At 40.4% G+C, this 19,766-nt stretch overlaps 1 protein-coding gene across 1 annotated transcript in view; it reads right to left on the reverse strand.

Moving 5' to 3' along the window:
- DNAH11 (dynein axonemal heavy chain 11) overlaps window positions 1–19,766 on the reverse strand; it is a 317,403-nt gene that overhangs the window by 254,557 nt on the left and 43,080 nt on the right. Inside the window, exons 9-14 of the mRNA XM_032873525.1 lie at window positions 12,379–12,495; window positions 6,716–6,853; window positions 6,270–6,394; window positions 5,520–5,715; window positions 3,080–3,184; window positions 2,327–2,719 (exon numbers count right to left, since the gene is read on the reverse strand). Coding sequence (XP_032729416.1) covers window positions 2,327–2,719; window positions 3,080–3,184; window positions 5,520–5,715; window positions 6,270–6,394; window positions 6,716–6,853; window positions 12,379–12,495 — 1,074 coding nt within the window. The remainder of the gene's footprint in view (window positions 1–2,326; window positions 2,720–3,079; window positions 3,185–5,519; window positions 5,716–6,269; window positions 6,395–6,715; window positions 6,854–12,378; window positions 12,496–19,766) is intronic.

Here is a 19,766-nt window from a genome sequence, read left to right on the forward strand (position 1 = left end):
GCAAGCCCCTGACTATGGTGCTTTGTGATGGTGGGGTGGGTGGGTGGGGGTATGGGGGTGGGTAGGGGTTATGGAGGTGTGGGGGGAGGGGGGAGGGGTGTTGGTGCTCTGCCCAAAGGAGAGTGTCATGGTTGAGGACTGCATCAATCTAGAAATAATTCCATATAATAAACATGCTCAGAAAGAAATACAAACTGTGTTCTTTTGTTCCCCATCCTTTTTTCCTTAGGAAGAATGAAAAATGAACTTCCCCACATCACCTTAATTGGAGCTTCCCCCCTGTGAGCACCACATTTCTGTCCTTGGCCCCCCTCCCTCCTGTTACTACAGATGAGCTCTCCAAGTTCCTATCTACAGCCAACTTCCACATGTATTTACAAAATCCCTTTCCTTCCAGGACTTTCCTCCAACAATTATTTCCCCTCTACTAGATCGTTCCGGTCAACATACCATCACTCGGAAAGACCAACCAACATTAAAAATAAAATCCTCCCCCTCCCCGACACGCCCCAGGCACCACGGAGTTTTCAGTTTCTGCCAGCTCGGAACTCCTCAGGAGCTGAGTAGCTTTTGGATCCCATCTCTCCCCTTCTTGTCAGCCACTCCATTCTGGCTTCCATTGTACCAGGTTAGCTCTGTCACAGTCACCAACAGCTTCCATGGTGCAACATCTGACTGCCAACCTTGGCCCTCATTTTCAGGTCCTGGATCAGGATGGGACAAAGTCAAATGCTTCCTCCTCCTTCGAATGTCTTCTTGGGTTGCTTTCCAAGACAGCATCTCTCTGAATTTTCCTTCTGCTTCACTGGCCTCCTTATCAGCATCCTGTGCTGGACCCTCCCATTCTCCCTGGCTTCAGAGAGAACTTCAAGGTCAGTCCTTGGACCTCTACCTATAATTAATCCCTACGTGAATTCATCGAGGTCCGTGGCTTCACATATGACATACATACTCCTGACTCAGAAGTTTAGGTCCCTGGCCTGGATTTCTACCCCAAACTCCAGCCTCAGCTGCAGTGCCAGCCTACCCCAAATATTCCCTTGGGCGTGTATCTCTAACCAACATGGCCTAACCACCCAAAGCCTCTCTTTTTCATACAAAATCTGCCTAGCACAGTTCTCCCCATATCAGTAAAGGCAAACTCCAATTTTCCAGTTGCTCAGACCAAAAAACTGGAACTCATCCTTGACCTTCCTCTCTCTCCTGATTCATCACAGCAAATCCTGTTTGCTCTACAGAATATTTGCCTTCAGAATATATCCAGCATGACGGCATCTATCCCCACCATTCTGACCCAAGCCATTATCACCTAAATTATTAAAACTATGTCCCAAAGGTCTCTGGACCTCCTACCACCTCCTTGCCCACCTCTGATTTACACTCAATAGGGCTGGCCTTTGAGCAGAGTGTGTCTGGCTTCCACTTCACCTCATGGTAAAAAACCAAGTTCACAGAATGTCAATCCCACATATGTGTCCTCAGTCCCTTCCAAGCTTCCTCAACTACAATTCCCCTTGCAAATTCTGTTTCTGGAAGGTAGGCTCTCTAACAGATACCAATGGTACTCTTTCCTCAAACTTCTGTACTTTTTGCTGCCTAGAGCATCCTTCTCCTGATATCCATGTGGTTCATTCTCTTTCCCTTCCAGTACTCTGCAGAACTGCTACCTTAGTATGGAAATGTTTCAAACCATCTCATATAAAATACACCTATACCAATGATTCCTTATCCTACCTGCTGTATTTTCCACTATTTCTCCTATTCAGTGTATGTTATTTTCTCTACCTTTTCCACCTAGAATGTAAGATCTAAGAAATAAGGGACTTTTTGTTTGGTTCTGTTTTCATTTTCTATCTTGTTTCCTTTGTTTTATTTTGTCTACTCTGCAATTGAGAACTTTGGAATAGTGCTTGTTACTGTTTTAAAAACTCAAATATTTGTTAAAAGGAGAGTGATTACTGTGCACCCTCAGGAGAAGGTTGGGAGGGTTGCAGGAGGTGATGCGGACAAGTCAGCTGGTACCTACAAGCATTCCACAAACCCTGCGAGCTATGAACAGCATGCAGGAGAGCACAGAGCTAGGACAAAGACAAGGATCCCATCTCTAGGATCCAATCTCTTCCCTCAGGAATGAAAACAAGAAGGGCTGCAAAAGTTAGAGGCAAGTCATGCAAATTCCTCCATTTTAAAATGCTTAATAAAACCATACACAAAGCTCTCTCAGCATCAATAAAAGAATCCTACATCATTAGCTTGGGTATGCCTGCTCTTTTCTCAACTAATTGAAAAGACCCTCTGTCAATTTCTAAACCTTAAAAGCCATTACCTCCACCAAGTTATGTATCCTGCAGCCATCTTCTTGAATTTGCTTGTATTTTTTAGCAAACAGATGGCCCTTGTCGTCCAAAGTCAAGGCAGCCTCCCTTCTGGGCTCCCTCCTGGGAAGGAGCGTACACTCGGCCCAAGCCTTCATGGTCTGCTGGATCACCTTCACGTTACTCTGCGTGCGCTCCACTCTGCGCGCCAACTCCAACGTGGCTGCCTTCACGCTCTCAATGTAGGCCCAGCAGTCGTGCTGCCAGGTCAGCGATGTCGCGGCGGCCTGCAGCTGCTCCTCCGCGGCCCTCAGCTCACCCTCCACCAGGGGGTATTCCACTTCCAGGAGAGTCTGCTTCAGTGTGTTGTATCCTTGCACAAGAAGTTCAAGATTCCCAACGTACTGAGCGGAAGGAAATTCCAAAACAGAAAGTTCCAAACGCGTTAAAGCTATCTGTCTTAGAGGCACTAAAGCATTATAGGTCTATGTGTTTCTAATTATGAATCAAAATACTTCTGTTCCCAAAATGCCCTCATACCTACAAAGACTCACCTTCATTTTTTAAAAGATTTTATTTATTTATTTGACACAGAGAGAGATCACAAGGAGGCAGAGAGGCAGGCAGGGATGGGGCGGGGGCGGGCAGGCTCCCTGCTGAGCAGAGAGCCCGATGCAGGGCTGGATCCCAGGACCCTGAGACCATGACCTGAGCCGAAGGCAGAGGCTTAGCCCACTGAGCCACCCAGGCGCCCCAACACTCACCTTTAAAATAGTGTTTCTCTTTTTGAAGATGGAGAACGCTGAATCTGGTATGTCGGATTTCTTCAACATCAAAAGGTACCTCACCTCTCTCAAAACGGCCATGAGCTATTAAAAGAAAATCAAGGGTTATTTGTATTTTAAGAATGATATTTTCTTTTAACACATGTTAAACCCAAACACTTAAAATTTCAGTCAATGATTGCAATATTTCCAAATTGTCAAGGTGAAGAGACTGTTGCTTCATACGGCTTTTAAAAGCAGTCATCATACATTCTTAGGATATAGAAGTATGAATAACAATGTAACTTACGGCTATGGCCCACCCTCAGAGAAAGAATTCAGGCAAAAGACAGAGACACGTGCACACCGAGCTGTGAGATGGAAGGTTGTACATGGACCTCAACCCTTTCCCAGGACTGTTTCTTTCTGTCACAATGTTTGTTTTGAAAAGATAAATTTGTTCCAATACAACTAATAGACTAGCCATGTGGGCGTACCATAAATTTTGTCTGTACTGATCAGCACTTTCATTAGCAAGCAACACTAAAAAACTGCACCCAACTCCATTGAAAGGCTTAGAAATAAGCAAAATGCTCACATGCCAGCAGCCACCAAGACTGCAGTTCCCTCAAGTACAACGAGCCACACGCATTCACGTGGAGGGGTAGAGCTTCCTGCCTGGTATCAGATAACCCTGGTTCCAGCACTTGACACTAGCGCACAGTCATCACCTGTCCAACACCCACTTCCATGAGGGAACTTCCGGTCTGTGTCAGGGCAAAGCGTCATATTTACTGCAGTATTTATGTATTATTTAGCCATTTGAATGAAATGTGTAAAATGCTGTTTTTCCTAGGTTCCTATTTTCCTAATATACCGCTGACAGCTTTTAAGTATGAGAGCCCAAATCCCTGTTTTCTCCCTAAGTGCTGTACTTTTTATGGTGAATTCTTTCACAGCACAGTGATTTTTAGGAATGCATGTCATGTTGTAGCAGAAGGGACTATATCTCTAAATCACAGGTTCTGAGGAAAAGACTGCGTAACATGTTTAGAAGGTAAACCAGTTCACCTCCTTAGGCTGTCACACCACTGGTGAGCTGGTACCATACTTTTGGTGCTGTTAGAATTCCTTCAGGAACAATCACAGGAATTAGCCCTGAAACACCTCAGGAATTTAGTTTCCTTAAGTTGGTTCTATGAAATCAGAGGTGGGAGGAAAACGAAGTTCTCTCGGTCGTGTACTCATAAACGTGTGCTAAGGTTTGTAAACATTATTAAATGATGCTATTCTTTGTACTATTTTAGGATAATATATGAGAATTTGGGGGCAGATTATGACAAACAGATCCAGGAGGCTAACTTTCTCACTTCCTACCTAGACATACATTCGAACTGACATGAGAGGGCAATTGCTAAAAAAACAGCATATAATCTTCACTATCTAAAAAAGTAGCCAAATGTTTACTAATTTTTTTGTAATAGCAACTTACAAATAGATATTTTCATATGTTTGCTTTCCTGTAAAGCATATTCTTTTATGTAAATAGAGAAGAAAGTTTATTTTGTGCTTCCTACCAAACTCTCAGAGCCGGAGACAGGTTAAAATATACACATACCTGCATATATATCATTTATCAGGTACATGCACATATAGTACATTATCTATAAATACACACACAGACACATATATAATTGCTATTAAAGTTCCTCCACTTTCATTATTACATAACATGTAATGACACTTTAAAAAATAAACTTAAGAGAATCTATGAAATTCCTCTGTTAGGTGGTTTATCATAGGATAAAAAAGGGATCTTCAATAAAGGTAATTTTCATTCTAGATATATTTAACTGTTCCTATTATTTGGGGGCATTTATATGTTGTTTTATGTTTTTCAGAAAACTGTTTTATAAAAATTACCAATTTAATGAACATGTTACAGTTTATTGCCCCTCTGAAGATTATTCTCATTCCATACATTTTGTGGACTCCCCAAATATCACATGATAAAATTTTAATTAACAAAAACCACTGGTATATATGCTACAAATATAATTCAAGCCAGGAAACTCTTATAAAAGATTAATGATTACATTCAAGTGAGCTAATGTTTATTAAGTATTACCGAGTGCCCAATACTATGCTAGAAACACAGAACACAAAGATAAGATAAAATGAACCCTACTCTCAGCTCATTATCTAGTAAAGGTACAAGTGGTAAATAATTACAAGGCAAAAAAAAAAAAAAAAAAAGAGTAATTGGCATAGCATTTGGGAAACAAATCTTTCAAACAAAGGGCTATTAGAAGTTGTTTTCAGTTATAATCCTCATAGGACTGACATTCTCCCAAAATTAAATATAAATGACTATAAATACAGGAATATACTTGTAATAAAAATAGCATCTTTAAAACAACTTAAAAACATCACACCCTACCTTTGGGTCAAAGTTGACACTGAGAAGCCCATTTATAGCACTAAATTTAATCAAGGGTTGATTCAAATTGAATTCACAGATTTCATCCACATTACTTTTCCATTCATTATAGATACGATTTTCAAATTGGTCTAGCAGAGCAGTCATTTCAATGTACTTCTGATAAACTAGGGCATCATCAGCACTTTCCAAGAATCTGTAGGAATAGAATTTTTCTACTTTCCTACATATTAGATTTCAGCTTATCTACTTTACAAGGAAATATACACTAGAAAGTATAATAAAATGCTCTATAAAAAACAGAAATAGAAACAAGAAAGGCCAAATAATGCTTATGAATGGTCTTTGTCTTAAGGGACAGAGTTATGAAATGAATGGAACTCCAGAGATGGTAACTTTCTGCTACTGATGTTGAGTTACAATTCCTACAGAGACAAATCTGGAAAATAAAAGGAGAGCTAGTTACTGAAGAAAAGGAACCAAAAATTACCAACATACTGTAGGTGCCAAGGAAAAGTGAGAAGAAAACATCTAAGGACCTGTGACAGGGAAACATATGGAAGTTTTAAGAGTTCCAGTGCATGAATTCTAAAACCACGGGGATGAAACCTTCTCAATGAACACAGCCCAGGAAAAGTGTTAAATAGGGCAATGACTCCTCAAACGTTGAAATGAACAGTTCACCGCCCTCTATAATAATTGCCTGTCTCATGAGGATAATTTTGCCATGAAATAGGCCTAATAACTTACAAATACCGGAGAGATGCGAAGTGGGACCAGAATGTCTGAAGTCGTTCGAAGACCTCTTTAGCCCATTTGATGTTGCCTGCGGTAAATGGCATATTCCTGTGAAGAACTACATTTCCATGTTCGATCTGAAAAATCATGTTTTGGTGAAGGGGAAGGAAGGGAACGCTTCATCAGAATGCATTCCAAACCCTTGAAAGCAGTTTTTCAGTTTGGTGGTTTCACAGTACAAAGACTTAAAATGTATGTGTTAAGTAACCTGATTAGTAGAGTTAGGGACCTAACGCAGGTTCTTCAGCTGCATAAGGAAACCAGTTAAATAAAGGCATGAAAGGTTTACTGTCCTTATCTCATCTTCAATCTTCAGGTACCATTCAATAAAGTTCTAGCCAATGGCCATTACCCACAAAAATGATGCTGGGATGTGCTCAGCGTCAACCCCTGCTTACCTGTTTCACGTGTTCATTATACAATTGCTTGCACATATCCAACTCTGCATTCAACATGTGCAGTAGCATGCTGTAATGTGGGCTGAAAATTTCCATGACAACTGGTTTCTCTAGAAAATTCCCAAATATGGTCAAAAGCTGTAAAAATCAAAGTTAAAAGGTTAAGGACCGTGGATTTTTATGTGCCTAGAATTTAAACAAAAATCTAGAACCCTGCAGGAATCCTGAAATAGCTCCAAATCTAAGACATGTTTCCAATAAAACAAATACTAAATGTAATTTCCCTTCCTCAGCAGAAAATGAGAGGAGTCAGAAATTAACTACTATCTGTCAGCAATCCCTGCTCACAGATAACACCACTTCTTCCTGCCCGGTGCCAGGGAAAGTTTGCGAAGATGCTCTGCAGATAGAAAATCAGAAGCATAAACAATGTATTTTGGAACACTGAAAAAAAATAAAATAAAATTCAAGAAAATTTTTAAAAAATATGCAGAACATTAAAAAAAAGAAAAAGAAAATCAGAAGCAAAACGTACATCTTCTTTCTTTGTTCTGCCCTCCTTCACAGGTGCTCTTTCAATGTAGAACATCCACGTCAAGGACCTTCAAGTCACACCATTAATAATTACATCGAATGGGGGTGCCTAGGTGGCTCAGGTCATGATCCCAGCTTCCTGGGATCGAGCCCCGCATCAGGCTTCCTGCTCAGGAGGAAGCCTGCTTCTCCCTCTCCCACCCCACCCCCCACTTGTGTTCCCTCTCTTGCTGTCTCTGTCAAATAAATAAATAAAATCTTTAAAAAAAATTATACCAAATGGATCAGTTACTGGGATCGTCCTGTCCCTGGCAGCCCACATCCCATGCCACACCAACTAGCCACCCCAACACCATGGCCTGGGGCAGTAGCGGTGACCTGTTGCAAGGACAACCACTTCTCGGGCAGACAGCTCCTTTGATAGGAATGTCCTACCTCAAACTAACGTATAGAACTAATCACATTCTCTCCTCCTCAGGAAGAGAACCAGGGCATGGCAGGCTGAACCTAAGATAGCAAGTTAGGAGTGAGCAACAACTATTAGCAAGCAGAGGAAGCCAATGAGTAGGGAGACCGGTGGCGGGGGTGGGGGGTGTGACACACTACCAGCAAGCAGGAAAGTAAAAGTCCTGAAGCTCTCCTCACTCAGTCCATGCCCCACCCCCACACCCAGATCCAAACTCACCTTCACCACCAGCTTCCACAAAGCTCAGCTACCTGTGGAGCCCAACTTTGGATTTTCATTAGCCTCCTGTCTTATTCTCTGCCCTATGTGGCTCCTTCTGTGTGCCAGTGTGAGACAACTTTCTTTGCAAGCACAATGATGTAATTAAAATGCTTGTTTCTCAAATAAATAAAATCTTAAAAAAAATAACAAAAAATGATACCTCCTTCAAAGTAAAATGTAATCAAGATGGCAGAAAACCATATACCAAGCTCTGTGCCTTGTTAGCAACATGGCCAAAAAGAAAGTTTTGTTACTCCTCTTAAGGAAATAATAGGTGTTCCTCAATTGGTTTTCTTTAACAATTTGTTTTCTTTAAATACCAACTGTTGCCAAGGATGCGGAGAGAAAAGGAACCTTCATGCACTATTGGAAGGAATGCAAGCTGACATGGTCACTGTGGAAAATAGTATAGAGGTTCATCACAAAATTAAGAAGAGAACTACTGCATGATCCAGTAATTGCACTCGTGGGTATTTACCCAAAGAATATGAAAACACTAATCTGAAAATATATGCACCGCTATGTTTATTGTAGTACTATTTACAATAGCCAAATACGGAAGGAGCCCATCAAGAGATGAATGGTAATGAAGTGGTGTATGTATATTCAATGGAATATTATTCAGCCCTAAAAAAGAATGCAATCTTGCCATTTTTAGCATGGATGGATCTAGAGTGTATAATGCTGAGAGAAACAAATCATGCAGAGAAAGACAAATACTATATAATTTCATTTATATGTGGAATTTAAGAAATAAAGCAAAGGAAAAATAGAAACAAAAAACCAAACTCTTAATTGTAGAGAACTGAGGACTACCAGAGGAGAGGTGGGTTGGGGGAGCAGTGAAACAGGTGATGGGGGATTAGAGACGTACACTAATACAATGAGTACTGAGTAATGTACACAACTGCTGATTCATTATTGTACCCCTGAAACTAACCTAACACTGTATATTAATTATAATGGAATTTAAGTAAAATAAAGGGGAAAAAACCTGTTTCTTTAAAAACAGCTTCATTATTAACATTCTCTAACTACTTATATCAACTAAGTTCACTAAAAAAAAAAACAGTGAAAAAATTGTACAAAGTAAAATGTAAATCAAACCATATCTCAGAGATCAGTTTAGATATATTTGGCTTCTTACCCCAGTAATATTATAACCAGTAGAGAAACTGCTAAATATTTTAAAACCTGCTTAGTTAGCTGCTCCCTAGCAAAAAGCTTATTAACTTTCTTCTTTCAACCACTCTTTTGTTGACTCTGTGTTTCATGTTAACAGTCAAAAGCAAACACTGACTCACAGATTTAACAAAGAACAGGCCACCAACACCAGGGAAATGTATTTACTTCACAATTTGTTCTTTTCAAACACTTAATGTACTGACCACGACTGAAATACCCGAAGCTTCCCGGCTGCATCTCATCTTGCCTACCTGATGTGCTTAGTGGGACTGAACTCCAAGTAGAAGAGAAAAAAGACACAGAAAAAATATTCTTTGGGGAGGCTGTAAAGCCAGCTAATAGTAGTAAGGATAGCCTTTAACCTTTCAGGTAGTACACGTTGTAATTTTTCAGCATCATAGATACAGAAAAAGCACTCTCTGGGAAGAGAACAAGGGTCAATTGGACCTCTTGCTTCCTTGTCCTCAGGAAACCGAGAGCTATTTTGGGAAGAGTATAGATGTTTTCCTTCATCTCGACCTCCAAAGATTAAAAGTGGACCCCTACCACATGCTTCTTTCCCTAACTGTCCCATTTGAGATCTGTGTGGTCTACCTTTTCTTCTACTCCTCATGGTTTGGGATAACGCCCTTGCCACTATTATACCTATATTTTTTTTTCCATTTTATTTTATTTCTTTTTCAGTGTTACAAAATTCATTGTTCATCACCTATTTATATTTTTTCTGGGTTTGCCTCTTTTGAAGATGTTTTAAATCTATTGCCGCCTGAAACCTTGTGCACTTTACAATTTTATAGCTTTCAGTTTTACCACCTGAAGACTTCTCTGGATGCTTTATCTGAGACACTTCAGTCTACCTTCATGGAGACATACTGTTTAAGTTTTAGAGGAACATCCATTAGTGTCTTGCTTCATTTTGTTTTTTATTGAGTGCCAACACTATGGGCTCTGAACTACAGTTTCATGTTTGAGTAGAACAGCGCTTGGTCCCAGTGCCCTTCCTGGTCATGTCTTGGCCGAGGGCAGGCATGAACCATGGTCTCCAGAGAACGGTCTACAAATATTTATTCCCCAGGACCCAATGGCACATGGTCAGAGCTCATCACCTTGTATCTAGGGTAGAAATAATTTTTCCCCTAACCTGCCATCCTGTGATTTTTTTTTCTTCTACCATGACTTTTGCTGCAGTTTACCCTCGTCTGTGAGTCATTCAGGACTTTGACTACCAGTCCATCACCCCAACCTCAGTTATTAGATGTCTGCTCTAGAAGACACTGAAGAAGGGGATCTAACTAGAACACAAACTGTAAAATGATGTCCCAGCCCTGCAGAGCTCCTGGGCAGGGGCTCGTGCTGCACGTTTCCATAGACAAGATACAGACAGTTACAAAGTTAAAGACAAAATACATGACAAAAAGATAAGGTCGTTTAGAAAAAAGTAAGTGGCATGGACTCGAACAGAATCCCTACCAACAGTTGTGCTACAGGAAGAGAGACTTGAATTAGACACAGTAGGAGCTTCTGTGAAGGGAACAATCTACACGCTTTCCTTCTGTTATTTATGAAGGCATTAAAGCCAAGCAGCTCCAGCAACAGAGAGTGTGATACATTATGGAGCCATTATAAAAATCGTGATTTCTGCTGTGAAACCAAGAAAATGTTTAGGATTCATTCCTAAGTGGAAAATGTTACCAAAGAGGGTCAGCCTGTGATGTCACTCTTGTCAAAGGGATACACGTACACATACGTAGCTAACGAACGTTAATTTCTGAGAGATGGGAATCACAGGCAGCTTAATTTTACAATAATAAGCCAGATATTTTGGCCAACAGCACCTAAAAGTTTCATCTACCAGCTCTTACAAAACAAAGAACTATTTAATCCTTATGAGGTTTTGTTTTTTTTTTTTTTTTTGTAGGGTCCCTGCCCGGTGCTGAACCCAGCATGGGGCTTGAAATCTCAACCCTGAGATCGAGCCCTGACCTGAGATCAAGAATCGGATGTGTCACCCACTGAACCACCCAGACCACGATCGTTGCGAATTCTCCATGTGAAAATGCTCGCCTAAAGCCAGAAAATACTTGCACCTTCACCACCCCCTAACCCACCATGTGAATTTGGAGATCAAAATCAAACAGTATCCTACATCAAGTCTGGGTCCGTTTCCTTGTTTTGCACTGCCATTTTATTTTCTTTCTTTTTCTTTTTTTTTTTTTTTAAAGATTTTATTTATTTATTTGACAGAGATCACAAGTAGGCAGAGAGGCAGGCAGAGAGAGAGGGGGAAGCAGGCTCTCTGCTGAGCAGAGAACCTGATGTGGGGCTTGATCCCAGGACCCTGGGATCATGACCTGAGCCGAAAGCAGAGGCTTTTAACCCACTGAGCCACCCAGGCGCCCCTGCACTGCCATTTCCAATGAGTTGGGCTCATGATCCCCTAGGTGTGTTTCTTCAGAAACAAAAGTCGCCAATCCTCTTTTGGGACATCATTTGGTTCTACACCTTACTTACAGTTCTTTGCTTTGATAAGCAAGTTTCACATGGTGTCCCTCTTCCCCACATCCTAAGCTATCCATGTGGGACGTCTAAGAAGATGCATTCCTTTTATGCAACTCAGAATACAGAAATACCATACTACATTTCTTTAATTCTCTGTCCAACATTTCTTTGTGTCTTAATATCCGAAAGTGGACTATGTTATATAATAATGGAATCATCATTTGGGGGGCATTTTATTTATATACAAAATAATGGTGTGTCTGATCACCAAGGGTGTCTTATGCCTGATGGAAAAGTTTTATACAAATTATTATTTGTTTCAGTTGTAGTAATGAAGTGGGCATGTAAACCCAACACATGTAAACAATGCTATAGAGAAAATCTTGCATTAACAGGTATTTTTCTCTTTTCACCGTGGCTTAATTTTGAATTAGGATTTCACAGGCCATGCCAAACTCACTCTAAAGGTAACGAGAGCTAAACTACTGAATCTGAAAAAATAGCAATAGACAAAAGTCCTAAAATTGACCTTGTCCCTAAGTAAACATCATTCATTAGAGCAGTGTGTAAAATTTAGTTCAGTGAGGTGAATACAAACAGAATGTGACCAGTTAATAGTTTACCTGGGTCAGAAAGGAATGTATCCACTTCTTTCATCTAACAGTTGAAATTATTCATTAGTAAAGTATTTTTTAATGATAGCTTCTTCAGAACTAACCTTAAATGCAGCTTCTAAACCATTGCAGTTAAAGAAAGCTTCACAGAGAATCATCCCAAGCCTTCTGTCAAAATCCACAATTTTGGACTTAAACACAACATAATCACTTTCAAATTCCTGTAAGATTCAAAGTGAAAGAGTTTACAGCAAAGTATCCAACACTGAAAATAGCCATCACAGAGCCACGTGGCTCCTCTCTCCCAGCCCCCTCCTTGTCTCACTCTTCCCCGCACCCCTTCACTCCCTCCCCCATCTCTCCCAATGCATATTTCATCGCAGGATTCTGGGGAAGATCGAGAGCTCTGACTAACCATTCAAAACGGCAACCTTGGAGGAGCACGGAGCCTTGAGCCCTGCGAGTCCATTTCTCCCCAGGTGTTTTCACTGGCTCAGACCCCATCATCAGCACTCTGCCCTCTCCCAATCCATTCTGATTATAAATGATAAAGCAAACCTTTTCCAAACAAAACAAAACAAACAAACAAAAAACACCACACTCTCTTCACAACGTCAGTGTCAGTTTAAATAGGAACATGTTTTGTTTTGTTTTTCATGGAGCAGAAAACCTGGCAAGTGGCGCTCTTTCTTCAGGTGAGAAGTAGCATCACAGGTCTATAAGAAGGCGTCCGCCAGTGAAGCAGATGAGACATCACGCTCTTCCTTTCCCCCATGTGTTAGTTTGCAGCTCTCATCAACACAAAGAACAAAACCATGAGAGAGTAACTACCATCTCCACAGCAGGGCAGGTCACGGTGAAGAAGTCCCAGAAACGCACACACACTTTGGGCTTTCCAGTCAAACGGCCCGGACAGCGCCCGCCACACATTTAGCGGAATGAAGTCCTCTCCTTGGTCAAGTAAGCCTTGTCTGTTAGTAACAGCCATAATGATGACAGCGAACATGCAGTTTTCTGTTCTAAATGCTTTACATTGTTAACTCGATGTGCACAACCACACGGGATGTAGGTCATACGGCTTCCATTTTACAGGTGACAAGGTGAACGCAGAGCAGGTTAGTCACCTGCCCACAGCCACAACATTGCTAACTGACAGAACCGGAATTTAAATGCCCGGCAACCGTTTCAATGTTTTGATGTTGCTACGGAGGACTGCCCCCTTGTGTGGACTCGAACACGCCCTGAGAATGGCGTGTAATGGCAACGTCCCAGGGCACAGTGTCTCACACACCACAATGTTATATTTAGCATCAAGAGGAAGTCTTCAGGTCTTAATGAGAGACAGTCTCTTCATTCAAGCATCAAAAAGTAAACACAACCTCCCAACAAGTCGTAACAAGCCCAACTTATCCCTCCTCTCAGTAAGGCAACAAGAAACTTACAACTGAAGATGCTCAAATATTACTTAAACAGTTAGTGCTTAACACCTCAGCAAGGGGGAAATACAAATCTTTATCCCAACCATCTCTTCCTCTCTCCCAAACGGTTTTACTCATCCAACCCAAATTCAGAACGGCCAAAGGCACCTCTCCCCCATCCTTCCCCACAGAGAAGTCAAGCTCATCTTGCACAAACCTCAATTCGTCATCTACCCTACAAAGTAGTTCTTTTAAGACATGCAAACAAAAATCTCAGCCATCTCCTCTGCTCCCTCCTCTCCTGGTCAAGAGTCATCCATCTCTTACCTCCTCATGAACACACCCACTATGCTTCCTGTCTCCAGGTGTCACTCCATCCAGATCACCAACACCACTCACCTGGATTTCTGCTAACTACTTTCTTTGTCTTTATTATTATCTCTCTGAATAATTCCTCAAAGTACCATTGAAATAAGCTTTCTTTTTTTTTTTTTTAAAGATTTTATTTATTTATTTGACAGATAGAGATCACAAGTAGGGCAGAGAAGCAGGCAGAGAGAGAGGAGGAGGCAGGCTCCCTGCTGAGCAGAGAGCCCGATGCAGGGCTCGATCCCAGGACCCTGGGATCATGACCTGAGCTGAAGGCAGAGGCTTTAACCCACTGAGCCACCCAGGCGCCCCTGAAATAAGCTTTCTAAAATATAAATCTTTTGTCACTCTAATTTTTTTTAATTTTATTTATTTTATTTATTAAGATAGAGAGAAAGAGAATGAGAGATCAGCATGAGAGGGGAGAAAGGGAGAAGCAGGCTCCCCACTGAGCAGGGAGTCCAACATGAGGCTCAATCCCACATGACCTGAGCCAAAGGCAGATGCTTAACCAACAGAGCCACCCAGGCAGTCCGGCACCCTAGTTTTTAATTCTCCAATTCATAATTCCTATTTTTTAAGATGAAGTCTCAAACTCTTAACATACTCTAAAAAATCCTATGTGATCTGGGCCGTATGGACACCCTGAACTATTCCAGTACCTTCCCCCCTTTCCACACTAGGATCTTGTCACACCTGCCTTGTCATATACTCTCTCTCTTGGCAGGATACAATTTCCCACTCATCCCTTTCTACCTACTTTTCACCTGCTTAATTTCTATTTATTTTTTACTTCTATGTATCTTTCAGTTACTTTCTGAATTTCCTTGCACCTCCTTTGGCAAGGGGCCCTTCACAAATACTCTCCCAGCACCTTGTACTTCAGATACCCTGGCACCGAGTGCCCTGTGTAACTGCCTACCTGTATTGTCCCCTGGACTCCCAGCTCTGGGAGTACAACAAACAGGTTTGGTTTCCAGAGTTACAGGACCAGTATTTAATGGGGTTCTTAGGGCACATAGCTGCTTCTCAATAAATACTAATTAAAGCATCAACGATATGCTGGTATTACTCAAAGATCATTATAAACATCTTTTTCTTCTTCATCCTGACAACTCTAAAATTGTCCTTTTTAGTGACGTGGGAAATTACTGAAGAGTCTTAGCTAGAGAAATGCACTGGCTTGAGTTAGCTTCAAAATGGCACTCGTGCTGCTGTGGGAAGAACAGAGCCTGATGGAGCCAAGAAAGGGGCTGAGGAGGCAGTTTCAGGGCAAATGCAGTCATTCGGGTCAGAGAGGAGATCTGGATATATTTTCAGGGTTTATCTGACAGAACCTGATGTTTATCATGAGAAAAAGAACAAGATCATGAATGACTCCAAGGTTGTGCACCATGTAGCCCACTAGGTGTGCCATTTTAGGAGATGGAGAGAAGACAGGGAAGGGGGTTGAGTACAGGCAGAGTTTCAGTTTTGCAAGTTCGAGATGTCTTATCAAATATTTAAGCACAGACGTTGAGTGGGCAGCTGACTATATGCTATGGGTTTGGGATTTAGGAAGACCCTTCACCATTACGTATCGTGTTATAGGCATTCGGTATATGTTCTTTACACAACTTGAGGAGGTTACTCTCTGTTTCTTTTTCCCAAGAGTTCTTACCAGAAATGGGCACTGAATTTAGTAAAATGTTTCTCATGCATCGGTTAACACAATCATGTTTCTCTTCTTTAACCTGTTAATATTCAGGTTTTCAAATATTAAACCAGTCTCACATCCCTAGAATAAACCTCAGTTACATATAAAATGTGCCCTTGTTCCATATTGCTGAATTCTGTTTACTAATACTTTAAGTTCTGTTTACTAATACTTTGAGAATTCTTATGTCTATATTTAGGAAGGAAAATTAGGGAGGGATTTTTTTTTTTTTTTTTTTGCATTAACTTCTCTGGTTTGGGTATTGGGGCAGTAACTACTAGCTTCACAAGACAAATTAGCAAGTGTTCCCTCCTCTGGCATTTCTGGAAGACACTGTGTAGAAATGATGTTAATACTTAAATACTTGGAGAAATTCTCAAGTGAAATAGTCTGGGCCTTGACATTTCCTTTCAGAGAGTATTTTTTTTAAATGATAAGTCCAATTTCCTTAATAGTTATAGTATTGTTCAAATTTTCTACTTCATTTATCACAGAAAAAAAATCACTATGTGTGGTGGTGGGTATTAAAATTGTGATAATCATTTCTCCATATATGCCCATGTCAACTCACTACTGGTACACAACCAAACTAATACAATATTATCTCACAATTTAAAAAGTTATCTATTTCTTATTGAATGAGTTATGATAGTTCTGGTTTTTGAGGAATTGCTCCATTTCTTCTAGGTGTCAAATTACGTGTTTAGAGGTTATTTCTTGTTTTGATATTCCCGTTATTCTTTTAATGTCTGCAGAGGATGTAGTGGTAGCCCATTTTATTCCTGATATGGTAACTTGCCTTCTCACTTTTTTATTTTTCAAAGAATTAACTCTTAGTTTCATTGAATTTTCTCCACGTTTTAAATTTCATAGATTTTGCTCTTTACTTTTTCTTTCTAGTTGCTTTGTGCCATTTTTCCTCTACTTTTCTCTAGGTTCTTAGAGTGGAAACTCAGATTACCAATTTGAGACTTTCCTTTTTTTAATATATGCTTATTTAGTGCTATCAATTTCCCTCTCAGAACTACTTTGGCTGTTCCCACAAATTTTGTATGTTATATTTTCATTTTTTTTAAGTTCTCTACATTTTATTTCCCTTGAAACTACTTTTTTGACTCATGGAAAAGAAAAAAAAATGACAAAAAAGTCAAGTCACTACTTAAAGATGTCATTTCAGTTTCTAAGTAGTTTAAATTTTCCTATTAGATTTCCATTACTGATTTTTTATTCCACTGTCGACAAACAAATATACTCTGTACCATTTCACATCTTTATATTTGTTAAGGTTGTCTATGGCCCAGGATATAACATATCATGGTCTATGTTTCATGAGCATTTGAAAACAATGTGAATTCTGCCATTGTTGCATGGAATGTTCTATAAATGTTGATTAGATCCTCCTGATTGATGGTACTAAACCCTTCCATATCCTTGCTAATTTCCTATCTGCTTATTCTTTCAGTTCCTCAAAGGGAGCAATGAAATCTCCAATTTGAACTGTAAATTTGTCTATTTTTCTTTTTGGTTCTGTCAGTTTTGAATCACATATTTTATTGCTATCTTATTTGGTGCATACCCATTTAGGATTGCTAGATCTCTTTGGTGGACTGACCCTTTTATCATTATATAATGTCTCTCTCTGTTAATTTTTTCTTGCTATGAAATCTACTTTATCTGATATTTATATAGCCATTACAGCTTTCTTTCAATTCACATTTCCATGACATACCTTTTCCTGTCCTTTCACTTTTAATCTACATATATGGTTATATTTGGAGTTTTTGATAAAAAAGCACACAGTAGGGTCTTATATTTTAATCCACTCTGGCAAGCTCTTTGTATTGGCGTATTTTGACCATTTACTTTTAAGGTAATTATTGCTACATTAAGGCTTAATTCTGCCCCCCCCCCCCCTTTTTTTTCTTTTCAGTTGTTTTACTTCATTTCTTGCCTTCTTCTGCAGCTCTCTGGGAATTTTTTTAGACTTACATTTGATGTATCTATAGTGTTTTAAATATCTCTTTGTAATGCTCGAGGTATTACATATCTAGATACATAGATATATTTTTTCATTATATGAACATCAGTTATCTAATGTCTAATGTCATCATCTTTCACCAGTTCAAGTAAAATCTTACCTCCCATAACCAATGGTTCAAGGAAGATATCAAAAAGGAAATGAAAACTATGTTGACACAAGAGTTCTAGGAAGACAGCAGAGTAGAAGGATCCTGAGCTCACCTTTTCCCATGACACACAGAGGCAACAGGTACATATGAGGCAAGTCATTCTGAAAATGACCTGAAGATTAACAGAACAGATCACCCATGGCCATAGGCAAAAAAGGAGCCACACTGAGAAGGGAAGAAGGGGGGCAGAGATGGACTTTAGGAACCAAACCCCTGGTATAGGAACCAACAAGTAAGAAGGATATCACAGGTGTGAAGGTCCTCCCCTAGGAAGGAAGAGCTCAAGCCACACATTAAGCACCCAGGTCTTGGGAACCTGTACCTAAAGACCAGTTACCATAACACAAGGCTCTAACAGGGCTTAACTTCAGGAGAGCCAGGGTATTACAGGAAACTGAGACTTTTCTTAAAGGTCCAGCATGCTATACCACCCTGTCCAAGGCCCAGCACAGAGGAGCAGTTTGTGAGTACTTAAGTGAAGGATATTTACTGAGTTGCTTTAGGATATGTGAAATGACAGGGATCTACAAGGGCTTTTTCAGAGAATGGATGGCAAGTGGGTAACTTTTTCCTTGCCCTCCTGCAGTCTAGCTGGCTGGCTGCTTGCTAGAGCCAGTTCTGACACTCTCACTCTGCACTGCTAGCTTTGTCCACTTCACCCCAGCATTCCCCTGCAGACCCACCTGCCCAGGCATGCATCCCTCCAAAGCAGCTCCTGCCCCTGACACACCTGGCAGGCAGTTCTGGCCAGGACTGGCACCCCCTACAAGAAGCTCCTGGAGTGGGGAGAAGGGGGTGTTGGAGGGGGCAACACACCCACAGCAGCTATAGTCCAGCCTCTCTGCCAGCTGTGCCAGGAGCTAATCCTACCCAGCAGTAAGTCTACAGTAGCTAGAGCCAGGCCTCACAGCCAGCCATGTCTGGGGCCAGCCCTGCCCACCAGCTCACAGGCAGGGCAGGCATGTCATGACATACCATGACAGGCATGGCCAGTCACTGCAGACAGTGGGGCTGGGGGCCAGCAGCAACCACCAGCACAACTGCAGCAGCTGCAGCCCAGCTACAACAGAAGGGTGCATACAGCCCACACAGGGGATATCCCCGGACTACCTGGGACAGGATGCCTTCTAAATAGCACCACTACCTTCAAGACCAGGAAACATAACTGACCTACTAATACATAGAAATGAAGAGACTGAGAAAAAACCAGGAAAAGGAGACAAAGGGATCTTAAAAGCAGAAAGAGGAAACAAATTACAATGTATGAGAGAAATCTATAAAGCTATCAACTAATTTTTCAGCAGAGACTTTGTACCAGAAGAAAGTGGCAAGATATATTCAAGGTGAAAGGCAAAAACCTACAACCAGGAATATTCAATCCAACAAGGTTATCATTCAACACTGAAGGAGAGTGTTTCCCAGAGAAACAAAGGCAGTTTTCATCACCACAAAATCAGCCTTAAAAAATTATTAACAGGACTTATTTAATTAGGAAAGACAAAACCAGAAATAGAAGAAAATTATGAAAAGAAAAAATTTCACCAGTAAAAACAACACTAGTAAAAGTAGTAGATCAATCATTTAAAAAGCTAGCATGAAGATTAAAAGTAAAATCAATTATAGCTACAAAATTTAGTTAAGGGATACAAAGAATAAAAGACAAAAAATAAAACATCATATACATAAAACATTTGGTAGGGAATAAAAATCCAAATTTAACTGACCATGAACTTAATAAAAACTGTTCAATATACAAGATATAAAATATGAATCTCATGGCAACCACAAACCAAATAAGTATGATACACAAAAAACTTACA

This window comes from Lontra canadensis, unplaced genomic scaffold (assembly GCF_010015895.1).
Source record: "Lontra canadensis isolate GAN:19392208 unplaced genomic scaffold, GSC_riverotter_1.0 scaffold2, whole genome shotgun sequence".
NCBI lineage: Eukaryota > Metazoa > Chordata > Mammalia > Carnivora > Mustelidae > Lontra > Lontra canadensis.